We start from the raw sequence: 23,631 nt of genomic DNA, 5'->3' as shown, positions 1-23,631 counted from the left end.
CATTAGTTCGGGTCAATTTCAAGTGCAGGAAATCCATACAGCTCCTAACCTAAATTTGTGCAGCTCCTAAACTTTCAAAGAAACCATGCCGAGTTTTACCAGTTCAGAATCAGGCTTATTTTAGCAATCCTTGCTGTATTTTTTAAAAATTATCCTGTTACTGATGTTTTACATCACTGTAAACATTCAATTGTTTATAACAGACCTAGAACAAATGCACATTTTTTTCTTTGACAATGCAAAAAAATAATTCAACAAGAACTTCTACAGTAGAATAAATTCAGGAAATCTTCAGAAAGTATTGTTAGAACCCTGTGCAGATTCTCTTTTTGAATTGTCCAGAGTTTGTTTCTAGGTGATCTCCACTATAAATATTCCCTGTTTGAAAAAAGAGAGGACCTGTTGATAGACAAATCCTTTGAAGTCCCTTCAACTCTATACGACCTTCAGTGATTTCTTTGAAACTTTGAGCTGTTCTTCAGTTGGACTGATAGTCATTGCGAAGATGCATTGCAGTAGGTTCAAAAAACTGGAAGAAAAGTTTAAAGTTAAGTTTAAGCTATGGGTTGTTAACAAATAATTTAACCAACAAAACCACCTGATGTCTGTCTCAGCTGACTTAAAATAGAACTGACTGATAAATAAAGGAGATTTCTCTTAGAGTTTTATGATCATTACCTGGGTCATCAAAGCTCAGTTGTAAGTATGTATGACAATTACTGTTTTCTCTTGAACTTTTGTTTTTCCGGTGTTTAATCTGAAACATGATTTAAGAATATGCATTGCAAGCTTTACGAATATTAACACACTGAAGCCAAATACTTCCCCTGTTTTTGCCTCTTTCTCTGTTCTTGTTTCTTCCTACTTGACATCATTAGAATCTCATCTTCCTCCTTCAACTTAAGTAACTGTTTTTCTGCCATCATACTATGTTCTGCATCCAAAAACCATCCAGGACTCAGCACATCTAGCACATTCAGTGACTTCATGTCTTCCTCTGCTCCCAAACATAAAAGCTGACCTCTGCTTGTTTTTCTGAAGTTTATCCTCAAAACTTTAACATCCTATCCTTTAGTTCGATTCACTCCATCATTCTGTGTTTCATTACATTAAAAACTGTAACATAATGTTATATGTAAAAATTAAGATAGTTTACTTTAGAAAGATGTGTAACAAGGTGTAAAAACAGCATACACAGCGTGAATGATATGGCATGGGTAGGCTAAGTACTTGTACTCTTCTTATTAAAAGGATGCTCTTTGCATTCCAAATCAAGCAAATTTTAAAATAAACTAAGCATGCAATTCACCTGCCAAGGTCACTGACATAAATTAGTATTCAGCTCAAGCATGTAGCAAGATTTAGAAGCAAAAACAAACCCAAAAAACGTTAGATGACGAAGTAAAAAGGTAGAACAACTCTTTTTGCATTTGTCAGACAGGTTTGTTTTCCTTTCAAGAACTTCTCTATTTGCTTTATCCAGACAAATGTGTATTGTTAGTGTATAGAGCTTTTTGTGGATGGTAACTATTACTGTACTCCATAGAAGAACACGCGTCACAGAATCGTGCCTGTTCCATTTTACATGTATAAATCATAGGGATGTCACATCTGCAAACTTTACTTCTAAATTAATGACAAAGTAACCTTACGGTGTGAGGGAGTAAGTCCACTCAGAGTGGCTTTAACACTTTGGGCTTTTTCGTATTAGAAATGGTACAGTGATATTGCTGTAGTTAAGCATCTGTCAGCATTACAGTTATAAAACATTTTTGGGGAAAGGAGGGACCACTATGCAAGTATCAGCACTTTCTATGGTCTAAAAGATGACGTTATTTCAGCTGGGGATTTTCACACACATTTTTTCAAGTACCTCCTTTTTTTCTGCTTTTATGTTGTCCTTCAGTTATTTTAGGTTCTAACAACAGGCTGTCTAGGAAAAATGCAGGCAGAGAACAATGTAAGTTTCACTTCTATACTTTTACCAATAGAACTGTTGTCCTGCAATACTGTTGTTACTGCACAATGCAAGCCAGTTTATGGTGCACTATCTTTTATGTATCAGGTAAGAGAAAAGGTAATTAACCTGAAGTTTTCCAAAAAAGAAAATGATCAAATGGAGAGGGAAGAAAAACACTCCAAGGAGCACCTTGAAAAGTACTCAAGTGCCAAGGTTCTTATATGTATTATCAGATGCAAAACACAAGAATGACTTCTCACTTCTGTAACATATGGCTCGTTACTTAAGCCATAAGAAAGCTGCTTAGTAGTACACAGAAATATTACCAAACACCTTAGGAGAGAGCACCTCGTTTCAAGCAGCTCCCTGTCACTACATTAACAAGGCTGCTCATTCTAGCTGATGTTCTGAATCCAGAACGTGAAGTAAAAAGCAATTCTTGTACTTTCTTCAAGGTCAAAGGAAGAGTCTGGCCAGAAGATAACGACAGGAGTTGAAAATTACCATTGATGCCAGAGCTAATAGCCTGGTTTTACAAACAGATTCCTTAAATGGCTCTTGACTTATTCTGTATGGACTATCCAAAGATAGAAGGTAGAGAGTAGATTCAGTTTAGGAATCTCTAAACTTGGTGAATGACATTCTGCACTCCAAACTACAGTAATCAAAATCCTAGAAATCTGCACTGCAAGAACTTGTGCACAGAAAATTTGGTTATAGATTTTTTTCAATTTAGTTTTCTAAACCAAAGCCAAATAAACTCAAAGCAACTCATAAAAGAAAAGCTAATATATCTGAAATACTGCATAAAATACACTTTCTAAATGAAATTACATTTCTTATCTGAATAATACTGTACTGCAATATATAATCTTTTGGGCTTATGATTGAGTTGAACTGGCCTTGCTCACCTAACTTTTATCTTCTCTACTTGAATGGACAGGCTTACATCTTTTTAATCTGTCTTAAAAGCAAAACTAATCCTGGTTTTCCTTCAAAGTAACAATTGGTAAAGTGAGACAACATGCTGAATTAGAAACCTAGCAATGTATATCACAATCATTATTAGCTGCAACTGAGTACACAAACAGGTAAATGTAATTTATGAAGAAGAGCTTGAGCAATATTTAATACAATTATTTACATACTTCATAATTCAAAACACCCCAGCTGTTGATACTGTCCTGTTTCCAAATCTTGCTGCTGGATTTCTGTCATTCTACAAGACTGCTACAAAACATAATTTCTGAGTTGGTGAGCATGTTTGTAAGCTTGTAAAGCTGGTGTTTTTAAAAATATTTCTAGTCCTAGACTATAATTCTATATTCTACCAATATTCTAGGTTCAGTGCAAATATTTCATCACTGCCAAGGGAAATTTCAACTATGTTCCAAATATTTCTCGATCCAAAATGTGAATGATTTGAATTATATCACTGCAGTTATGGCAAGCTACACAAGCTGAGGAACTAGCCTCTAAACAGACGCTATAACGATTATACAGGAGCTTTTTTGATACTTCCCTTCTCTGATTGAGCTAAGTAATTTGCACACGTAGTCAATATTTTAATAGCAGGATCAGTAACTCTGGCACAAATGCCCAATTTAGCACTGGGCAGATTTTGAGTGGCCAGGAGATAGCAGCTGTGACCTCTTGAAAGAGACATCTGCAGGAACATTTGTAAGAGATGGTGCCCTCCTATCTTCCTGCCCTCCTGATTTCATATAAACTGCTTGGCAACACACTCCATCTTTAAGAGACAACATTTTCCAGTTTATACTAGTAGCAAAAATCAGCAAAATTAGAGGCCAGTAGCCTCTGCTTCAAGCAGAGGCAAGATGCCACTGATCAGCTGATCAGCATTGTCTTGTTACTCTGAACTGCAACATCTCTTGGCTGTCCATGAGATTTCCCTTGGCCTGCTTTGCCTCTAATCTAGGAAATAAAGGCACAATCTGCTCACCACTCGCACTGAATTGCCAGCCTCTGTTTTTATTGATGCAGGGACTTTGTGCAGTTAGTACTTCTAAATACCATCATTATCCCTCTAGCAGTCCTAAATGAAGCTAAATGTACCAATCATATTTGCTGCAATGTACAGTGAGATTCAAAAACTCTATGGCAACAAGACAAATTAATATATTTTTTTACCAGGGAAATGGGACACCACTAACTGTATTTAGGCAAAAGGGAATAAATAGAGAATTAAAGAACTGAAGGCTTAAAGTTTAATGACTAATCACTGTCCGATTATTCTACACATGCTCAATTTTCAGGGCACACATCTCTTCTGGACCTCATGGATATCTAAAGACAAGATCTCTGTCTGATTCAAACAAACTTAAGCACAGAATTTAACAGCTGTATCTGCATAAAACAGTTCAGCTGAATGAAGAAATGGGAAAAATCAGTGTTAAAATTTATGAAAACAGGGGCTCCTGATTCAAAAACTGTATGCTGCAGTTGCCAATTCTTCACACTGTGGTAAAATGCTTAGAATGAATAGCAAACTTTTTGGGGAGACTGTTATCTTATTACCTGTCTGAGTAAACCTTAGGAGATATTAAAGTTTTTATCTCCTTCGTCGCACTGCCTCAACAGATAATTCTACCATTCCTTACTGCAGATAGGAAGATTAAGAAATGGAAGATTTAAGATGAGTTTGTTTGCTGAGAATGGCATCATGTGTCTTCTTACACAATGTTTTCTGCTCAGTGCAACATGGCACAGAGGTAAGCATTTGCATTTCTCACTTTCAGATAGCCTTTCTTTATTGTATTCACTGCCACTACGACTGGAAGCCACAGCTGATTTTTTTAGAGAAAGCTATAAACAGTAACCTTCATCAAATAGGTCTGTTTGACTGGAGGTGCAATAGTAAATGAGCAATTCAAATAATACTGGTTTAGTGAATGTATTACACATTATAAGCAAATATTCAGAAATTCTACTACTCACTTCCATAGTGTCTTTTGAAAGATAAACGACCCAGTATACGAGGTTGAACCCTGCAAATGCCACTGGAAAGAGGATTCTAGAATACTGATCTATTTTACTTGTGCCTCCAATAGCTGGTGGGGGTGGGGGTGGTGGAGGAACAGACACTGGTTGACACTGGGATGCACTATTTGATATTATGCTGGCTTCAGGAGGCTGATCTGCCTGAGATGTTACGGAGTTTACTCGCTTCTTCAGGTTACAGTTGGAGTCGGAATGCTGTGCACAAAAGAAAAAAAAAGGTTATTTTTGGATACAGAGTCTTAGGTTTAATGAGCATTAGGCTTCTCCCCACCTTTTTGCTCAACTTCCTCATTTTATCGCTGCTTCTCTTCTATAGAGCAATCTAAGGACATCACAAAACCACTGCACATATAGAGAGCTATATTAGTGCCTAAAGCTATGCTGTAAAAACATAACAGACTATGTGCTTTCCATATTTTTAACATGGTGATAAACAGAAGCTACCAGAGGAAAAAAAAACCAAACTAGAACTAAAAGGAAAAGAAAAGAAGGTAATGGTGTATCTAAATTGCAATATCTTGGCAAGACTGAAGTTTATACAGATATGAATCAAATTTAAACAAAATAGCATATATGGGCTGGCTCAAGTGCAGTCTTCACTGTGTGAGCCCACTGACGAGCTTTGGTAAACACTGAATGGAGTCAAACTGTCACACAATTATTAGGCCCCAAACTAGCTGCTGATGAGCCAGAAAATTGCTGCACAAAAGGAAATGGGACTAACTTTACAGGTACTGAACACACAAATGCTAAACTGTCCTGTAGTTTTTTCTAGGATAAAATTTCATTTTCGAATATACCTCGTGATTTCCACAGCAGTTTCATGCATACAGCTAAAGACAAACACTCAACGGTAATAGGACTATTTTTTTATTGTTTGACATGAAGTACTCAACAGTGTTTTAGCTGAGACTGAATCTAAAGCTTCACCACTGAAGGACTGAGAAAATGATTTCCAGGTTAGCAATGAAAAGTCTTGTGCACAGTACTGCAGAACACAGGCAGCTATTCTCAGGTTTGAATAAGTAGGTTTTTGGTCAGCAGAACTAGGTGGCTGAATGAGGGAAGCTGATGAGGGAAGTTTTAGACAACATAACTTACAATACAACAGCATATATATGTATTGTAAAACAGAATAGTAACATCTGAATGGTTTTGAGGTAGCAAAATCCTGACAGAAACGCAGTTTCCACAGTTCTCCTTTGCAAGTGATTTAGTGACAATCATTCACTTAAATGTAGCCCTCTGTCAGCATATTTGGGATTTATCTTGCAGGTCTTCCTATGCATGGAAACAGATTTTAGTCAATCAGATAAATGGTCTGGGTCATTAAAAGAAAGCAAGGATTTTCTGAAATAACATTGCTTGTACGTTGGCCACAGTTTCTAGATAAAAGACCAGCCTAACACACCTGCTATCTCATGTATGACCTAAACCACAGTTATAACAGGAATCACCCTTTCAGCAGTCAGTGTTACTGCCAGAGCATCAGAACAAGTGACGTGGCTACAATATGATGCCAAATTCTGCTCATGGTTGAATGGACTGCTATCCAGCTAAAAGTAGAGAGATGGATTCCTCACAACTGATTTCAGTCTAAGTAAAAGGTTAAGAGAACAACATCTTACTTAAAATAAATAAATTCTGTATAAGTCTCTTTTACTTATTGCCCTTTTTCTTCCCCTGCAATCCATCAGCATTTCCAGCTTGCCATATCCTGCTTCTGTTTTGCCATCGACACATTAAATGATAAGTGGCATGTTTTGAATGGATATTAAATGGCATACATAATCTGGAGCTGTGCCTATCTGGAAGGCAGATGTTTGGTTTTGTATTTTCCAGGAACACAGCAAGCAACAGATAGATTTAAATGGAGGATGATCTACAGATGTGTCACAGAAACAGAAAGAGGGTTATCCGTGTCCACTTGCACTAATCATAATAATAATCCCACTCTATAAACAGACTGACTGAGCCTGGGCTACTGCTTTCATTCAAGCTGCTACTCCATTTTGCTGGTATGCCCTGCTTTGGACTGAATTGTAGAAGTTGCGAGGTCGCTTGTTTTTCACTTTTCTGCAAGAGAGCTCGACCTTTTTTGGAGAACAAGTGGTTCCTAAAAATATAAGTGCTAAGGAGAATCTTAGCCCTTTTTATCCGCAGTATTCTGGTATAATGTGGGTCAAATTATTCTCAGGATCATTCAAGCATGAATTGGGAGTTATTGTACTAAGGTGATGGAGTTAATAGTAGGCAGAATAAATGTAGCATCTAGTCCGTAGATGATATCCAGTACTGAACATATTTAGAGGTAAAATCATGGTGATCATCTGAATAGGTACTTTGAAAAGTGTAATCCTGGTTATTATTGCATTTATAATATTTATTAAACCTCACTCCTCTAGGAGGAGGATTGCTATAAAAGGATGATTATCCCTATGTGATTTCAACTCAAGTTGGAGACAGAAGGAGGTCTGGAGTCAGTGTGTATCCTCAGAACTTGAGGAGCACACTAACCTGATTATGCTCCCACTTTGGGGCTAGCTTATGTCCATTTTCATCAATGGAGTGATATTAATAACTTCTCATTCCTTAAAATATCCTATTCCAATATTCAGGAAGGACCACTGCATTTTACTGTCTTAGTAAAGCCACAGTTTTTTATCATGATTTTTATTTGCTAAGCAGTTGTTTTAGAGTTGATATAAATCATTAAAAAAAGTCCCTGAGCAGTTCTTTACACTGTCTTTAACACTCTCATTTGCCTATCTAGCAAGTCAGGATCAAGACTATTTTCTTATATACAACTAACCAGGACATGGAATTCTAAGTCCAAATTTATCTCAGACACGTCCTGAAGATGTTACTCAGTATGGTAGCTGACTGTAGACCACACTTGCTGCCCCAGAACCACAACACATGTTTTTTATGGGAATTTGTTGCTAAACCAAGACGGAGGTGGTGAGAGAAAGACAAATTGTTTCTGATTACAGTTGAGTTCTGAACACCAGCTATAATAATTTGCCTACTACTTCTAGATTTAACTTTTCCTTTTGAAAAAGGTTACCTATAATGGCACCCTGAAACTTCATAAAAACACAGAGAGAAAACAGGAATGAATAGCCTGTTTTGCATAGTTCACACAGCCAATCACTCAAACAATAAGGACTGTTCTACAAGTAGCAAGAGGAACAAGAAGCCTGAGGCATGGCACACTGTGTTATAATGAAATGATGAATTTTATTAAGTTGCTGAATCCTGATTCAGGAAGAGTACTCTTGTACTCATGTGGAATAGTAGTCTCAGCAGGTAATTGACATTGTAACTATCTAGTGACACAGAACAGATTGCAAGATCACTATTTAATGTGAGATACCCTAAAACTGGACTAGACAGTCTGGTATGTATATAGGCTAGTAAGGTATAGTTTGCCTTCTATTAAGCTTTTACAGCTCAGCTCTCCAATCCCCTAGACAGCTCACAAACTGGTCTCACCTATAAAGGTGCTGCTCTCTCACAGCTCTTACTGGTGCTGCTAGAATTTGCTTATCCTCGGAACATCTCAGGAGGGTCTCAGCAAACTGCTTGGATTCTAGATTTTAAAAAATTCTGTATATATGACCTTGGAGTAAACAGAATTCTTTGGGTTATTTCTGATTTTTATATGGACACTAACAGTGATTTATGAATGTGCTTTGTTGTTATGTTTCTTTTCCTCAAGAGATCTCTGTAATTCATATTTTTTAAATTCTCTACTGTTCTCTATTCCTTTGTACTGCAAATAGGTATTCTTGCTATCAGTTTAGTTTATGACCTAGTAGTAGCTTGAGTATCTTATGTATGTACTCAGATACTGGCTAACTTTAAACAAATGAATTGTCTGTATGTCCTTAATTATCTCTCTTTTACTTGCTTATGTATCTTTCTCCTGCAGGCAATGCAGTAAAAAGAGGTTCATGAGAATAAAACACCACAAAATGCACACAAAACCAACCAAACAAACAAACACCATAAACCCACAGAAACAACAACAGACTAGGACCAAGACTCAACGTCTGTACAAGGCAGAATACCAAATTATATAGATAAATTTTTTTCCCCCACCCAAATCACTAGCAGATACGGTTTGAATAATGTGAACCATTCACATTATACACATAAATTCACATTTAACTCCCAAAGAGGGAGTTAAGCCTCTACATTCAACAGTGTGATCTGTAAAATCTCTGCTTAGCTACTGAACAATCCACACTTTATAAGACCCCCTTTTGGGCATGCACTAAGGTACCATAATCTTTATAGTTCTGTACAGTTTAAGTATCCATCATATGCCAGGGATTCATTACAATCTATAATTCAGACATTTCTTTTCATATTTCATCTGTGGAATCTGATTCAAAAACTATATATATAGCAAACAGCATTCTGCATAATTAAAAGATGAATATAGTTTAGAGTCATTCATAATCCTAGCTTTAGGCACCTCTTTAGGAATTCTAAGTTTAATTTTCCTGGAAATATTATAAGGAATAACATGCATATTTGGCTTTTTTGTGCTTTACCCTAGCAAAAGGGTTAAATCATTTAAGTTAAATTACTCCCCTGGAGCATGGGAAAGCCATGTTCAAATTCTTTCTTAACCTTCAAGGATTGAAATTCATCTCTCAAAATACAGCCTAACCATCAGGTGAAGGTGATAAGGGGGAGAGGGTGTTACCTTATTACTTCAAGCTGTTTGACTTTGCATGGGAAATCTAAAGAGCCATTAGAGCCTCTGAAAAAGACACCATGCCCATCATATTAAAATTGCTGTCATATAAAACAGGTAAGCTCTAAGGAGATCAGAGACTGGAACACTGGCCATTCTGTTTTCAACATGAATTTTTGGTGGTAGTCTCTTTTCTAACACTTAATGTAGCATATCAGGAAAACCATATCATTAGCACAGAACCTCTGTTGAAATATGTGTTTGTTAAACAGATCTAAATGTTCAAAGTCATATTTGGCTCTTAAACTTATCAGCACAGCACAATCCCTGTCTCTGCATGTAATTTGCTACATTTCTGCAGTACACAGAAACTATGTTGAGTGTCTAAATAAGACAGAACTACAAAGACTGCACTAGAGAGGTCTGCATGTTTTTTTTTCCTATAGTTTAACTTACTTTATTCTGTTTTCACTCCCCCCAGAAAAAAAAAAAAGGTACTGGGATTAGACTTCAATGCTGAATTAAAAAATGTCTAAATCAAATTAATCTTGCATTTTTCTATTTTAGTGCATAATACCAGCTATTTCTAAACCCTCCTTACTGCCCTGCATTGGCTCTGTCCATCAAAAAATATTTAACTTGGCCAGAAATAAATAACCACTGTCTACTCTCCTTGTTGGCATGACAAAAAGTCAATATAATTGAAAATTGTTGGTTTTAATAGTCTGCTTGGTAATATCCAATTATGAAGGAGCAGGAAGGTCTCCTTAACTCGACAGAAAGTGCCATGTTCTCAGTCAAGCCTTTAATGCATATATCTGTTCCTAGGAGGATCTCATAAAGGGTTGTTGATAATCTAGATAAAAGTACTCTCCTTTCAGATACACTAGGATACTTGTTAAACATATATTCTGATGCAATTATAGAAAACTAAATCCTCTATACTGAAGTGCCATAAAGCTACTCTGTGATTGGGCAGGGTTATTAAAGAGAATGAGAATTCTCTTCTGCTCAAGCCATGCTATTTTGAAATTTGGGGACTAGGGAGAAGGAAGCTCTCCTAGCAGTATTTCATTGCTCTGTGCTGCTTGCTATTAAAAGAACAGGTCTTTTAGAACATAATTGTAATCAAGCTACCACCCTGCAACAATCTTTTGGTTTTTATATGTAGTCTCTCATGTTGAAAGGATGTTTTTTTATCCATGGGGTGTATTCCCTGACCATCTTATAGAGCGTAACTTCAAACGGTGCACTCCAGGCAGTATCACCAATTCCCCTCCCCCTGCAACTTCCAGTATTGGGATATCCCTGCATAAAGGAAGCCATAATGATGAAACAATGATTGATACAAAAAATACACATTTGAAATGGATTAAAAAGCTAAAGGCCAGAATGGTTTCTACATATATGTATATGTAGAACGTTTGTTTTTGACATGCTAGAACAAGCTTGGTCACCATATGAATAAAACCAGGTTTCTGTCAGGGTCCAGATGACTACTCAGCTTGTTACCATCATGTTTTGGAGTGGGACACCCATAGTTTTGTATTTCACACAGGGATTGCCGGCAGCTGACAGACAAAGCAAGCCAAATTTTGCTCTCAGTTAACTGAGGTAAATATAGTGGCTTTCCTGAAAGCAGAACAGGCATGCTGGGCTGTCAGCAGTTAACTGAGCACACAGTCGGACCATTGTCTCTCTTATGGAACTAGTGCAGTCCAATGACCTGAGCAGAGTTTCTCCTACTTTCATTAGTACTGGAGAGCAGAATTTGGTCTTCTTCCATCTTTCTTTTCTGATTGTACAGTTTTTTTGGCTGTAATATAAAAAACCATGACAAAAAGTATTGTGCATCTGAATAAGGCCAGACTTTAAAAAAATTAAGGGGAAAGTAGGCTTTTTGATAGTATTTTGAGGATTTTTTACTTTATTTTGTTTAGGAAACAGTTAATTTGGAATAAAAAAAAAATACTGAATATATCCTGTAAATACATTTATCTTGATGAGTTTAGGTCCTCACTCAAGCAGCAAAAGCTACTAACTGGCTGGTTTACCACTGCTTTGAATTTTCATTTATAATAAAACTGCCTCCCTGGGCTTCATTTACACAAAGCAGGAGAATGGGTCTCCTGTCATGCAGGAAGTACTAGTTCAGACAGCCTAAGGTTATCCCCACAACAATTTTCTTTAGCCACTTTACAAGCAATTTAAGATAATTGATTGTTAAAAAACATATAGTTTATGCTGTTACTCTTAATGGTGCTACCGGTACAGCCATAAAAATTTTCAATTAAATGCATCACACTTTTTCACTTTTATTTTTACAAATGAACTCCCCAAAACTAAGTAACCCTTTACAATCTTCAGAAATCTTTCAATGTAAAAATATCATTTAACTTCTATAAATGCATGACAGTAAGTGATTCTGATGTACTGTTCACTGTTCTTCATTCTGTACCTGTCCTGTCATATAGCAAAATTCTGACAACTTTCATCACTTAAAAGTCACAAACAACAATACTAGCATTACAAGCGGAGGTAAAACTTCACTCTTCTATCTAAACCAGGAAATTTTTAAGTATCACAGATTAGAAAAGGCAGGATACCAAAGCCCAGGGTATGAGAGAAGGGGAAGATTTTTTTTTTCCATTACATAGGTAAAAAACATTTTCATGTATAAGACATGGATCCTAATAGATTTTTTTTTCTCTTGTGAATTAGAAAATATTTCAAAAAGACAAATGGAGTAAATAGGAAGAAAAGGTCAAAAGAAGAGCAGGAGAGGTAACATGAATTACAGGAGTGAAGAATAAGAATTGGGCATTGTAGCAACCAAAAAAAGAAAAAAATTTGGAAGGAAAAGTGATGAAAGACTTTAAAGGCAAACAATTGGGGGGTATAGGACAACAAAGGGGAAATCAGCACTTCAAAACCAGCTCCTAAATCTGCATTAAGAGAGAAACTGAGTATTATGCTGTGTGCCTTATATAAACATAACTCCCCTAATACCAGTAATGTAGCTATAGAAGTACAAAGCTCAACAGAGGATGATAATCCTGAGGAAATGGTCATATACTCACGCAATCAGCTTGTGCTAACTACACTGTTAGCATTCAAATTAGCAAGTTCAGGTCTGTTTCAGCTCAAATTCTATCACTGACTGCAGTCCATCCATCTATGTGACAATAAACAAAAGTTCTTTGCCCCTTCACCACACAAATTAAAGAAAAAAAAATTAAAAGGGGGGAAAAAAAAGCTCCTTAAAGTCAGTTATCCTCTAATTACTCCTTTTCCCACCATGCCTTTCTGGAATGGAACCTTTTAAATCCAATAGCAAATTATTCTAGAAGCCATTCTGACTACATCATCTTCCCTTCAATTCTAAGTTCCCTTCATTTTTATTATTTTATTGATTTTGCTTTTTCTATTATTGCAGAGGTGCTGGTCCTGTGAGAGAAACGTGATGAACTTACAGGGCTTGAAAATAACTGTCTTGGACTTTAAGAGCTTTGCGCAAGATCAGGACTATAGAATTTTGTGGACGTTGTGAGCTGTTTTAAGTAACCTTAAAGTAAACCTGAGTTTACCTTAGGTTCTTGATGTTATGGGATTTACTACTCTTCTAAATCCGTATGGTTTTAGCTAGCTGTAAATAATTTTCTGGAGGAAATGGTTGCAGCGAGTTTCCTAGATGTTTATTTTATTCCTAGATGCTTATGTTTTGCTTGGTTCTTTACTGGAAAAGCTAACAAGTAAATATTTACAAAATGAGGACGATGTGTCTTCAGTTTGGCTCAGTGCTATTTTGTGGATGAAGCCCTTGATAAGAAACCTGAAATCTTTGATTTTTTTTTTTTTTAATTTATTCAACAGAATTTTGAAGGTCTTGCTTAGTTTGGTCTACTATGATACGGAGACTGTGTAAATTTCCTTCACAAGTACTGGAGGAGCCACAGTCATCTGGAGCATGTTCTGGTATACCTGGGCATATACAGAAGCTTATTCTTCTGAACAGTTGTCTTCTAGAGACTGGGGAGGGCAGCAGGGTTGTGGTAGTGGCTTTCTAGCATCTGCTGTGGATTCACCAGCAGTTGCATGTGCAGAGTAGGCCAAACCGTTTTCCTATTACTCGGCAGAGACCTCCCTATGCATAACTGAAACTTGAATAAGGAAGTGTGTGTGTAGCAAAGAAAGCGCTGTCGTCCCTCTTCATTATGTCGAAGCTATCAGTATTTTCCTCACGCTATATAAAGCCAAGTGATCTCTTTAGCTTGCCCTCAAAAGAAGTCAACAAAAGAATAAAAATTAATCTTTAGTAGATTTTAAAATTCCTGCAGTCTTAATAGTATTTTTCTTATTTTATGCTATCATTGCAATATTCAGCTCTATCAGCCCAGGGTACTTCTCAGCCAAACACTGTGATACTGGGAAGGAAAGTATGTCCTTAGTGTCGGCAAATGCATACTCTCTTTTTATCTTTTTTTTTTTTTTTTGTAAGGTTTAAATATTCTTATAGCAGTTTACTAATTAAAATAAATGTAGACGTGAACACTGCAAATACTGCCAAAACTAAATCAGTCTTACTGCTGCCACTTCAAAATCTCTGCAAGATTCTGCAAACACTTGCTTCCAAGCACCTTTTAAATTTTTTGTACTTTCAATTGTATTCTTTATATAACTGTCATTTAAGAAACCAAACAAAAAGCTGTGGTTCGGAGTTAAAATGTACAAAGATTTACTTATATATTTATACTTATATTTATATATTTAGTGAAAATAAACTGCATTATTTTATTTATCTTACAGTGTCTTCCATTTTGTTCAATAGTAGTAAAATTGTAGGCAATACAAAATGGCTTACGAGCCCAGTGCTTCCTAGTTAAAGTGAAGAACATTTTTTTTATTAGCTCCAATGAGGACTAGCAGCAAGACGCTGTAGAGTTTTGGTTTTGCTATTATATGGAACTTACCAATTATTAATTTAACAGTTTGATTGTACCTAAATATTATAACTTTACTCTTTATAAGCAAAAGTTGAAAAATTGCTATATGGTGGGCAAGGTGTTGCACAGATATTCAGTAGCTCTTATATTGACTTCCTTATTCAACTACAGACTCAAAGGTTTTGCAAAAGGTCATTCAAATTCTGTTATTCCTCTCAAAATTGAAAATGTGGTGATAGTAGAATGGATTTTGAAAACAGGAGGGCTATAGTAATAGATACATTAACATATGTTGTGAGGCAGCATTCATTATATAGTCCAAGGTGTAAGGAATAATATTTACAAGCAATTCTGACAAGCTTTTTTTGATACTAGAAAGCCTTCCTATCTTTTGCATATAGTAAATTCTATCCTTGGTCTTTATATTTATGTTTTTCTTCAAGCTTTCACCAACACAGATTTTTATTGAAGTAACAATTGCCAAGTTTATGTAAAGGCTAATTCATCTTCTTCCAGATGACCCATTTGTGGTATGTGCAATTATACTACTGATCCCATAATCATCTGGCCCTGGCCAATGCACAGAGAATCATTGAATGGTTTGGGTTGGAAGGGACATTGAAGATCATCTAGTTCTAACCTCCACCTTCCACTAGATCAGTTTGCTCAGAGCCCTGTCCAACTTGGCCTTGAACACTTCCAGGGAGGGGTCATCCACAACCCCTCTGGGCTACCTGCTTCAGTGTCTCACCACCCTCACAGTAAAGATTTTCTTCCTTATAGCTAATCTAAATATATTCTCTTTCAGTTTAAAACTGTTACTGCTCATCCTATCACTATATGCTCATTCCATTTTGCAGTGTCCTAGAAGTTCTGCAGACTTACTGAGAGAAATACAGCTGCCTGACCACACTGCCTACAGCATTGCTCAAGAGATGTTCTATAAGTAACAACCTATTGGCCCTCCTTAAATATATTACTAAATGAACTTGTCTCTGGTAAATCATACCTCAAATTTAAATGAACAGCACGAATAAATGAAGCCTCTTCATATTCTGAAGACAATGTCTTTGGAAAATAGACACGATCTGGTTACATAATCTGTTTCAGGTTAAGATCACTTCTTTAATATTGTTTTGGATCCACTACTTCAGCTGCCTCTTCCTATACAATGCTTATTATCAGAAAAGCAAGCAATTACCGAGACAATCTCGTCCTCTGCCGGTACGGTTGCTGCTGATAGTGCTGCTGCCAGGGCTGCTGCCCTGGCTGCCTTCCTCATTGCTCTCTGCGTCTGAAGATTGGTAAAGTAGTTGACAGCTGCAAACTCAATAAGTGCAGAGAAGACAAAGGCAAAGCACACAGCAATGAACCAATCCATGGCGGTAGCGTAGGACACCTTGGGCAAAGAGTGGCGTGCACTGATGCTTAAAGTGGTCATTGTTAGAACTGTAGTGATTCCTTGAAAATAAGAGAAAGAAAATGGGGGAATTAGAATTTTGTTTGAGCGCTGCTACCCTTAAATTGATATATATCAAAAACAACCCAACTTTTTGGTTTTAGCTGTCATCCTATGTACAGCTAATCAATAAGACTGCTGTTTTGTATTCTTGTATAACTCACTATACTGGCTTCAGCATCTGAAAGCTTTGACCAAACTTCAATATGTTGAGCAGACTGAAAGTTAAGTATATAGTACATGGTGCAGTTTAGCATTGTGATAAACATATGTATAACAAAGTTGAGGCTCATACTATGAAAGACACTTTACTTGAGAGGTAGAGTGAAACGTTTTGCAGAAATCTAGATTAACATACTGTCATTTCCCAACAGTGATCCTCTTTTTCTCCTGTTGTTGCAAGACAGATTATGGCTTACAGAACCCTCACTGAATTAATCAACTTCAGTGGTAGGCTATGATCCACCTATTTCAAGTATTGAGTTGGTTCTCTGTGCTTTTCTCTTTAATCACTGGATACATTACTTCAGATTCTCTAACAGTATCTCGGCGTGCCCATTGTTACAAATACAGAAGGACAGTAAAAGCTACTTCTCTAGAGCTGTGTATCTATTTTAACACAACAAATTTGGTCACATAGCTCATGGGCCCCATATTGCTCTTCATGTGAATTCATGAATTTATTAATTCTGGTTTGGAGTGTTTTAATACAGCATCAATAATGCCAGAAATCTACTTCCCACTGCTGCCTGATACAGGGAAGAAATACAAGAACAAACTCATTCATTAACATAGAAGACTCTGTGACACATTTACTTATAATTATGCCTGCTAGAATATGAAAACTGCAGGTATTTAAAGACAGTAAGGTGGAGAATACTCTCTTCTGCTCTTAATCTGCTGCTGAGAAAGGGTAGGTGGGAAAGTAAAAGATGTTATAAAGTCATGTTGTGATGACGAATCAATATGCTACGAATGATGTCCAGTGAAAAGTATGCAGTGTCATTGCATACTGCAGCATCAAGACAGGGTGACTTGATTATTTTGAGGGTTTTTTGCAACTCTTTCACATGCTGTAGCTTGCCAGCTGCCTGAGGTTAACTACATCCCAATGTCATTACTTAACATGTTTTAATGAAATGCAAAGAGATGTTATCAAAATATGTTGGATCTCTACTTCTCCCAAATCTGCCAAACTCATTTTATAATATGAATACAAGTATGCTGAGATACATTTCAATTTCAAAGGTCCAGAATGAACTTTTCAATATGATGTGTGATTAGATTAGAATCTGTCCATGTGCTAGTTAGTAATAAAAAAAATGATATATTCTGTGTCTGAATAAAAACTTACTGCAGAAGGAATTTAAACTTAGGAATAGGACTCCTATTCTATTACAGATCTAGATAAAGCTTCTCTCAATGTGGAGTGAATATTGATGAAACTCTCTGCACTGTGGAAAACTACTTTATCAAACTGAATGCCAAATTACAGTTGGTAAATTGTGTAACTGATGGTTGTTTACCTTTGTCTTTCCACTTGGAACACTTTTTGGTAAGTTTTGAAGAATCTGTTACATAATGCAAATACTGAATTATGTTATCTTCTCTTATTAAAAATGAAACAACAAAAAGCCCAAACACCTCTCCCTATCTGAGACTTTGTTATAAATGAAGTTTAATGACTAAGTATGAATTTAAAATTCCCAGGGTGACCTGCTAGGAGAGTAAAAGCTGACTACTATATTTCTGCAAAATAACAGATGAACTTTTTGCTGGAAAGAAGAAAGATTAGATAAAGACACATAAAAATGTAAAATAATAGCCACTGCTATATGAATTCAGAGCATTCTCAAAATTAGCCCTCCAATAACCATGTTTATTCCAAATAACTTCTGATAATGTTTTTCTTCACAAAAATTCACACATGTATACATACATACATATGTACATGCAGAGCTACACACGTAACTCCACATAAAGTAAGGGATTTCATACTAGCAATCTCCTGGTGCTTCCAATGACACAATTATAAAGAATGTAAGAGTGCCTCTTCAAGTATTTCTGTCTCACATTTTTCACTTGCAGGTCTGTAAAGAACAGGTGCTTATGACCACTGATTTATCTTTGCACAATGTTTTGATTATTTATAGTAGTATTAACTGCAATGGATAACTGACATCTCTTTTGGAGGTAGAGTTGCTGAAGAAATTTGTTCTGAGAAACTGCTTTGGGTATACCATGGTTATTCTTCTACTATTAATTTTGCTTCTATCAAACTTACAGTTTGGGAACTTGGAAGTAAAATTGAAAATTTATAATTCAAGTATTTGCAATATGGTGCAGAAAAGAGACTTCTCCATTTTAAACCTTTATTATTGGAAGTCTTTTTTATCATGAAGAATTTACCCTATTTTCCTTAGGTGAAGGTTTTCAGAACCCATGTGATTTTGAATTAGAAAGGACTATACATTCGGACTGTGCCAAGGAATAATAAGAATGAATAAGGACTGAAATATTCTTTTAAAATGCCAACATGACTAGTTTTCCACAATACTGAAAAGTGTGTCCCTTTTAATATTTTTGTAGAATATTTTCCGTTTCTAATTCTGTATTTACTCTTCCATTTGACATCTGAGATTTGCTATTCCGGGGCTTGGGGTCTCTATGTAATTATTACTGAATCAGCTAAAGACTCACTTGCACGTTATTTCAAGCACACAGAATTGCCTTCCACTGCCCACTATTTGCAAATACGTTTTACTCAATGTGTAGAGGATGTAACTGTATAGTCCAGAGATGCAAAGCCAAATCAGCTAGCATCATATTTGGTGTACTAACCTCCTATATACATTTTACACTTCAATTGAAATAAACATCCTTGAAAAATCTATTGCCTGATATTTTAATATTTTTAAGTACTTAAAGAAATCTCAATTGCCAGAAAGTAATACTTGTAAGTGCTTAATGATGCCAAACTGCATCCCAGCTCCCAATGGGGATTTCAAGAACAAAAATGTTGATCTTGCTTCAGAAGCACCGGAGGAAGTTGTGTTCAGTTAGCATTCCTAAATGTTTGTAATGCTTTTATGAATACCATTCCATACAGGTAGGAAATGCCAACTGACTGAAATCAAGTCACACAAATTCTGCAGCCTGCAGGCTCATTTTGAATTATGAGACTTGCATCTTTTATGCATAGGGAATATATAGCTCCTTTTTTGTTACTGAAGACAAGTCTCACAAAGGGAATTTTTTTTAAACAAATACTGGGTTAAGAGAAAATAGATATGCTTGCAAAAGATATGTACAGCTCATGGATTCATGAAGTTTTTGACAAGTTTTATTATTTTTGCTTACTATTTTTATGATTGTTTCTAGAAAGAGCAGTTCAGTTAGTGAAAGTTTACCCCTCAATAAGTGCAATTTTGGAGCCAATCATTATTGAAGGGGGGGTGTCAAGTTTAATAGCTGAGCATGCACTAAAAAGTAAGGAGACAAAACTCACAGCTTTGGGAGCATTAATTCAGACAACTGGAAAGAAAAAAAGGCCCTGCCATGCAATATGGACACACCTCTCACATCACAACTCCAACCTGTGCTAAGGACAGGATTTGCCTCACCTAACTTTATCCATCTAAAGTCCTTGCTAGATACCTTTGTAGACAAAAGGAAGAAAGCACTTCGGGCTGAGTGCTAGTGCACCTTATGTCAGCTGAGATTAATTCCAACCCATGTGATTTTTTTTTTTTTTAAAGCTTTGACTCATATTTGTTTCACAAGAGAATAAATCAATATAAAAATTCTTCTTCAAAAAATTGGGAGGTTGACATTTATTCTGAAATTGTCCCTTGCTGTATATGAAAAAATATTGAGAGAAAGAAAAACATCACAAACAAGTCTGGCTAACCAAACATTTTGAGTAAAGAATTTTGACCCTCGTGGGCAGATTGAATATTATTTGGTTTAATGTTGGTATTTACTTTTGTTCACCGAAACCTACTAGCTGTCTTTTCCAATCCCCACTGAATTACAGTAGCTGTTTGATACAATGGATTCAACACAGTGAATGAAATGAACGATAAAAGAACAAAGCACAAATACCAGCCACAGTTCTTGCTGGAACAGATTCTTTGTTGATCCAAAACACAACTTGAGACAGGACTACAGTCATGATGCATGGAATGTATGTCTGAATGAGATAGTAGCCTATTTTCCTTTGAAGATGGAAATAGAGCAGCTGAAGTGAATATTCGCCTAAAACAAACAAGCAATGAAAGTAATGAATGAATGGTATATGTGATGCTGAGCTGTTGGGTGACCTTAATGCAGCATACCAAAAACTGTTCTGGCTGGAACAGACTCCTTGTTAATCCAGAAAGACACCTGAGAAAGAATGACTGTCATAATGCATGGAGTATATATCTGTATCATGAAGTAGCCCATCTTCCTTTGCAAGTGGAAATAAACTGTCATGATTACATATTCACCTGTTAAGAGACAAGTATTTCAGCATTATTTTGGCAATATATGAGTAAACATTACTGGCTGGCTTAAACCCAACATACTGTGTTTTGTGGAAAGCACTTACAGGCTTCCTAGTGCTTAACAAAAATAAGCTGATTAAAAAAAAGGTAAAATGACCTTATGGAAACAGAGGAGAATAATACTTACGTGTTGTTTTCACTGGGGTGAGGATGCAGGAGAAATTCTTAAGAATTGCATGAAAAAAATATATGCTTAAAGAGACAACATTGAAAAGCTATCTTTTAAGAGACAATGTTTAGATTCTTTCCAATGATTTTAGTTTTTAAAATGGCAAATGATAATTCAACTAATTTGGTTCTACATTAAAAAATAACCCTTATTTTCAAGATGTGTTTTATAATGTTAAAAGCCATGTGGATGTCTACATCTTACCTGTGTTAGATTTAATTGTTTCACTAGATACAGTTTGTCCTATGAGGTCATACTGGAGGAGACTGGAAGACTCTTGTGGTACTTCTACGGAATGCAGGGGTCCTTTTTTCCATGTATAAATTATTTCACTTTTTGGATAAGCATCTGAGTTACAGAAGGAAAAATTAGTATTATGTAATTATAAGCAACTGAAGGAATGAGTAGCATGACCCCTTTTGTGGCTCAAGTACCCATAGAAACATGCATCCTGCTCTGGCACATTTCTAACCTCATTAATGACAACATGCAAAAAAAATCAACAAGAGAATGGTCGAGGTGGGACCTGGTAGGCATTAGTTTTTGTTTCTTAATTTGCTGTAAAACACATACATTAATTACCAAAGATTAACTAAGTATTTTCAAAATTGATTACCACAGATTGACTAAATATTTGGAAAACTAGAAGTAAATATAGTAAATGTACCACAGCTTTTGTGACTTGGTGAAGAGCCTACTTTGACTACTAGATGTGTAAGAATAAAAACAATAAAATATGCTTCAACAGTCACCCTTCAGTGAACAAATCCATGTCTTTATGAATGGTCTGAGTCTCAGAAGAGAAACCAAGGTTCTAGCATAAAAATATAATAAATTCAGCTACGTCATTAAGTGTGTCCTAGGATCTCACTTCTGATCTGCTGACATACATGTGGACCAAATGTATTACTATAAAAAACTGAAAGATACAGAAAAACTTACAGCTTCCAAATTTCAGTGGACAAGCATGTCCATCCATAGGAAAGTTCACCAACCGCATAGGACAATCAGCATTAATGGTTAGTCTAGAATACATTATAGTAGATGACAATGAAAAAAATGGTATGCAAGAACAGTGCTGAAAGAATCAAAACAAACATCAACCAAAAGCAGAAGATCAGGCTCTCACCTCATTGTGTAAAGAATAGTTCCATTCTGCATAATTCTGAAAAGTTTGTTAGGAGTTGTCATATTATGAGCAATTGATTTTTTTCCATTTCTAAAAAACGTGTCTGGTGTCCAAATTTTACTGACCATTAAATTGTTCAATCTCAAAATTTCAGTTGGCCCACTAAACTTCAACCTTTCATCAGTCCATGTCTGCCGAAAGAAGACATCCATTGTGTATTCCTATGGGAAATAAATAGGTGGTTGACTTATGTGTGGAGGCTAACAGTCCCAAGTTACTGTATATGGAATAAGTCCTTGAAAGGACCTAAAGCACATGTCAGTAGCATTTAGTTTACTGCTTAAACATTTAATCCTATTACCATTAAGGCGTTACTAAAAAAAAAAGTAAATGAAAACATATCCTATCTTCTTATTATTTATAACATAATTATTAATTAATCAGTGAACAGATAATTTGATATGAGTGAGTAAAAAAACCTCATTGTCCTTTCAGAGATAATAAATTCATTCAAAATGACTGAGATCTAAGGAAATACAAATGCCTAATTTAGTTTCCTTTCCAAGTGCAAAACTAAACTATTAGTGTTTAGTTGCCAGGAACAAAAAGACATGCTCAGTGCCTCTTCTGCAGCTTACTTTGAATATTCACAAAGAAAGCAAGTCACATCACAGTAGGATTATGGTGTCAAGTTAATGTTAATCTAAGTAGTTCTTTTTCTTAAGGGATTTTTAGTAATATTCTCAAAAGCCTTCAGAAAGGAGTTCTCTACACAAGTCGCTTAGGAAATGGAGATAAACCTTGGCTGGAGACAAACTTTGTAAGAAAGCAAGATTATGACATCTCTTAGATCAATGAAGAGAGGTGGAAAAAACTTTTGGTTGAATCGTGGGGCCAACGGTTCCTTGCCTGCAAACTGGACTGCAGGCTCAGATGAGCAGGTATTAGAGAAAGTGTGCAAGGGTAAAAATAGCAATCTGAGCCATTTTTCAGAATGAGAACAGCAATGCCATCCTCACTTCCATGGCTTATCATTTTCCTGGGGCTGCTGCTGTAATTGACAGAGTCCAGCCAAGTCCACAGCTACCTGAATTTGGAGGCACCCAGCATGACAAGGGGCAGCTGTCTCAGAAATGGCACCATTCCCCTGCAGCTGGTCATTCGGTTGTCCCTTACCATGCAGCCTTCCTGCAAACCTATGGGTCTGGCCACAGATGCTTACAATCTTCTTAAAGAAGTTGAAAGGGCATCTTTAACCTGCCATGCGAGCCCTTGCCAGAGGCTAGTGTTGCCCTTTATGCCTAGCCTCGGGCCTGGAACACGGGCTGCCCCGGCTGACTCTGCTGGGGAAATGGCTGGATGCAGCTCCAGCCAAACTGCTCGGCTGGGCCCTAGAGATTGTCAAGAAGATTAAGCCTCGTAATCTGCTTTAATGACGGTCAACTCAGATGCCACCGTAATGAATCCCGGGAAAGGAGCACAGGAGCGGCAAGCACAGCCCTTACCATCTCCACGTCGGACACCGGCCCAAAGCTGGTCACGTAGATGTCCGTTTTGACTTCGGTCACGGCGCCTGCGGGACACGGAGACGAGCTGGGAGCGGAGCGGGGTCAGGGCCGGGAGGACGCGGCTCCCCGCGGCGGGGTCCCCCCGGGCCGCCCCGCAAGATCCGGGGCACGGGAAACTTTCCTTCTT

General features: G+C 36.7%; 1 protein-coding gene across 1 annotated transcript; it reads right to left on the bottom strand.

The window, feature by feature from the left end:
• Positions 1-414: 414 nt before the first annotated feature.
• On the bottom strand, positions 415-23,509 carry GABRA6 (gamma-aminobutyric acid (GABA) A receptor, alpha 6; the record flags this gene model as incomplete). The annotated part of the gene is made up of 8 exons (XM_008948536.1): positions 415-529; positions 4,919-5,176; positions 15,834-16,093; positions 20,429-20,581; positions 21,012-21,155; positions 21,750-21,832; positions 21,937-22,157; positions 23,442-23,509. Coding segments are annotated over 8 exons (1,238 nt in total), but the record flags the coding sequence as incomplete, so codon positions are not given.
• Between the last annotated feature and the right edge of the window lie 122 nt (positions 23,510-23,631).

Source organism: Merops nubicus, unplaced genomic scaffold, assembly GCF_000691845.1.
Source record: "Merops nubicus isolate BGI_N331 unplaced genomic scaffold, ASM69184v1 scaffold6351, whole genome shotgun sequence".
Lineage (NCBI taxonomy): Eukaryota > Metazoa > Chordata > Aves > Coraciiformes > Meropidae > Merops > Merops nubicus.
This window is presented reverse-complemented; position numbering and strand designations above follow the sequence as displayed.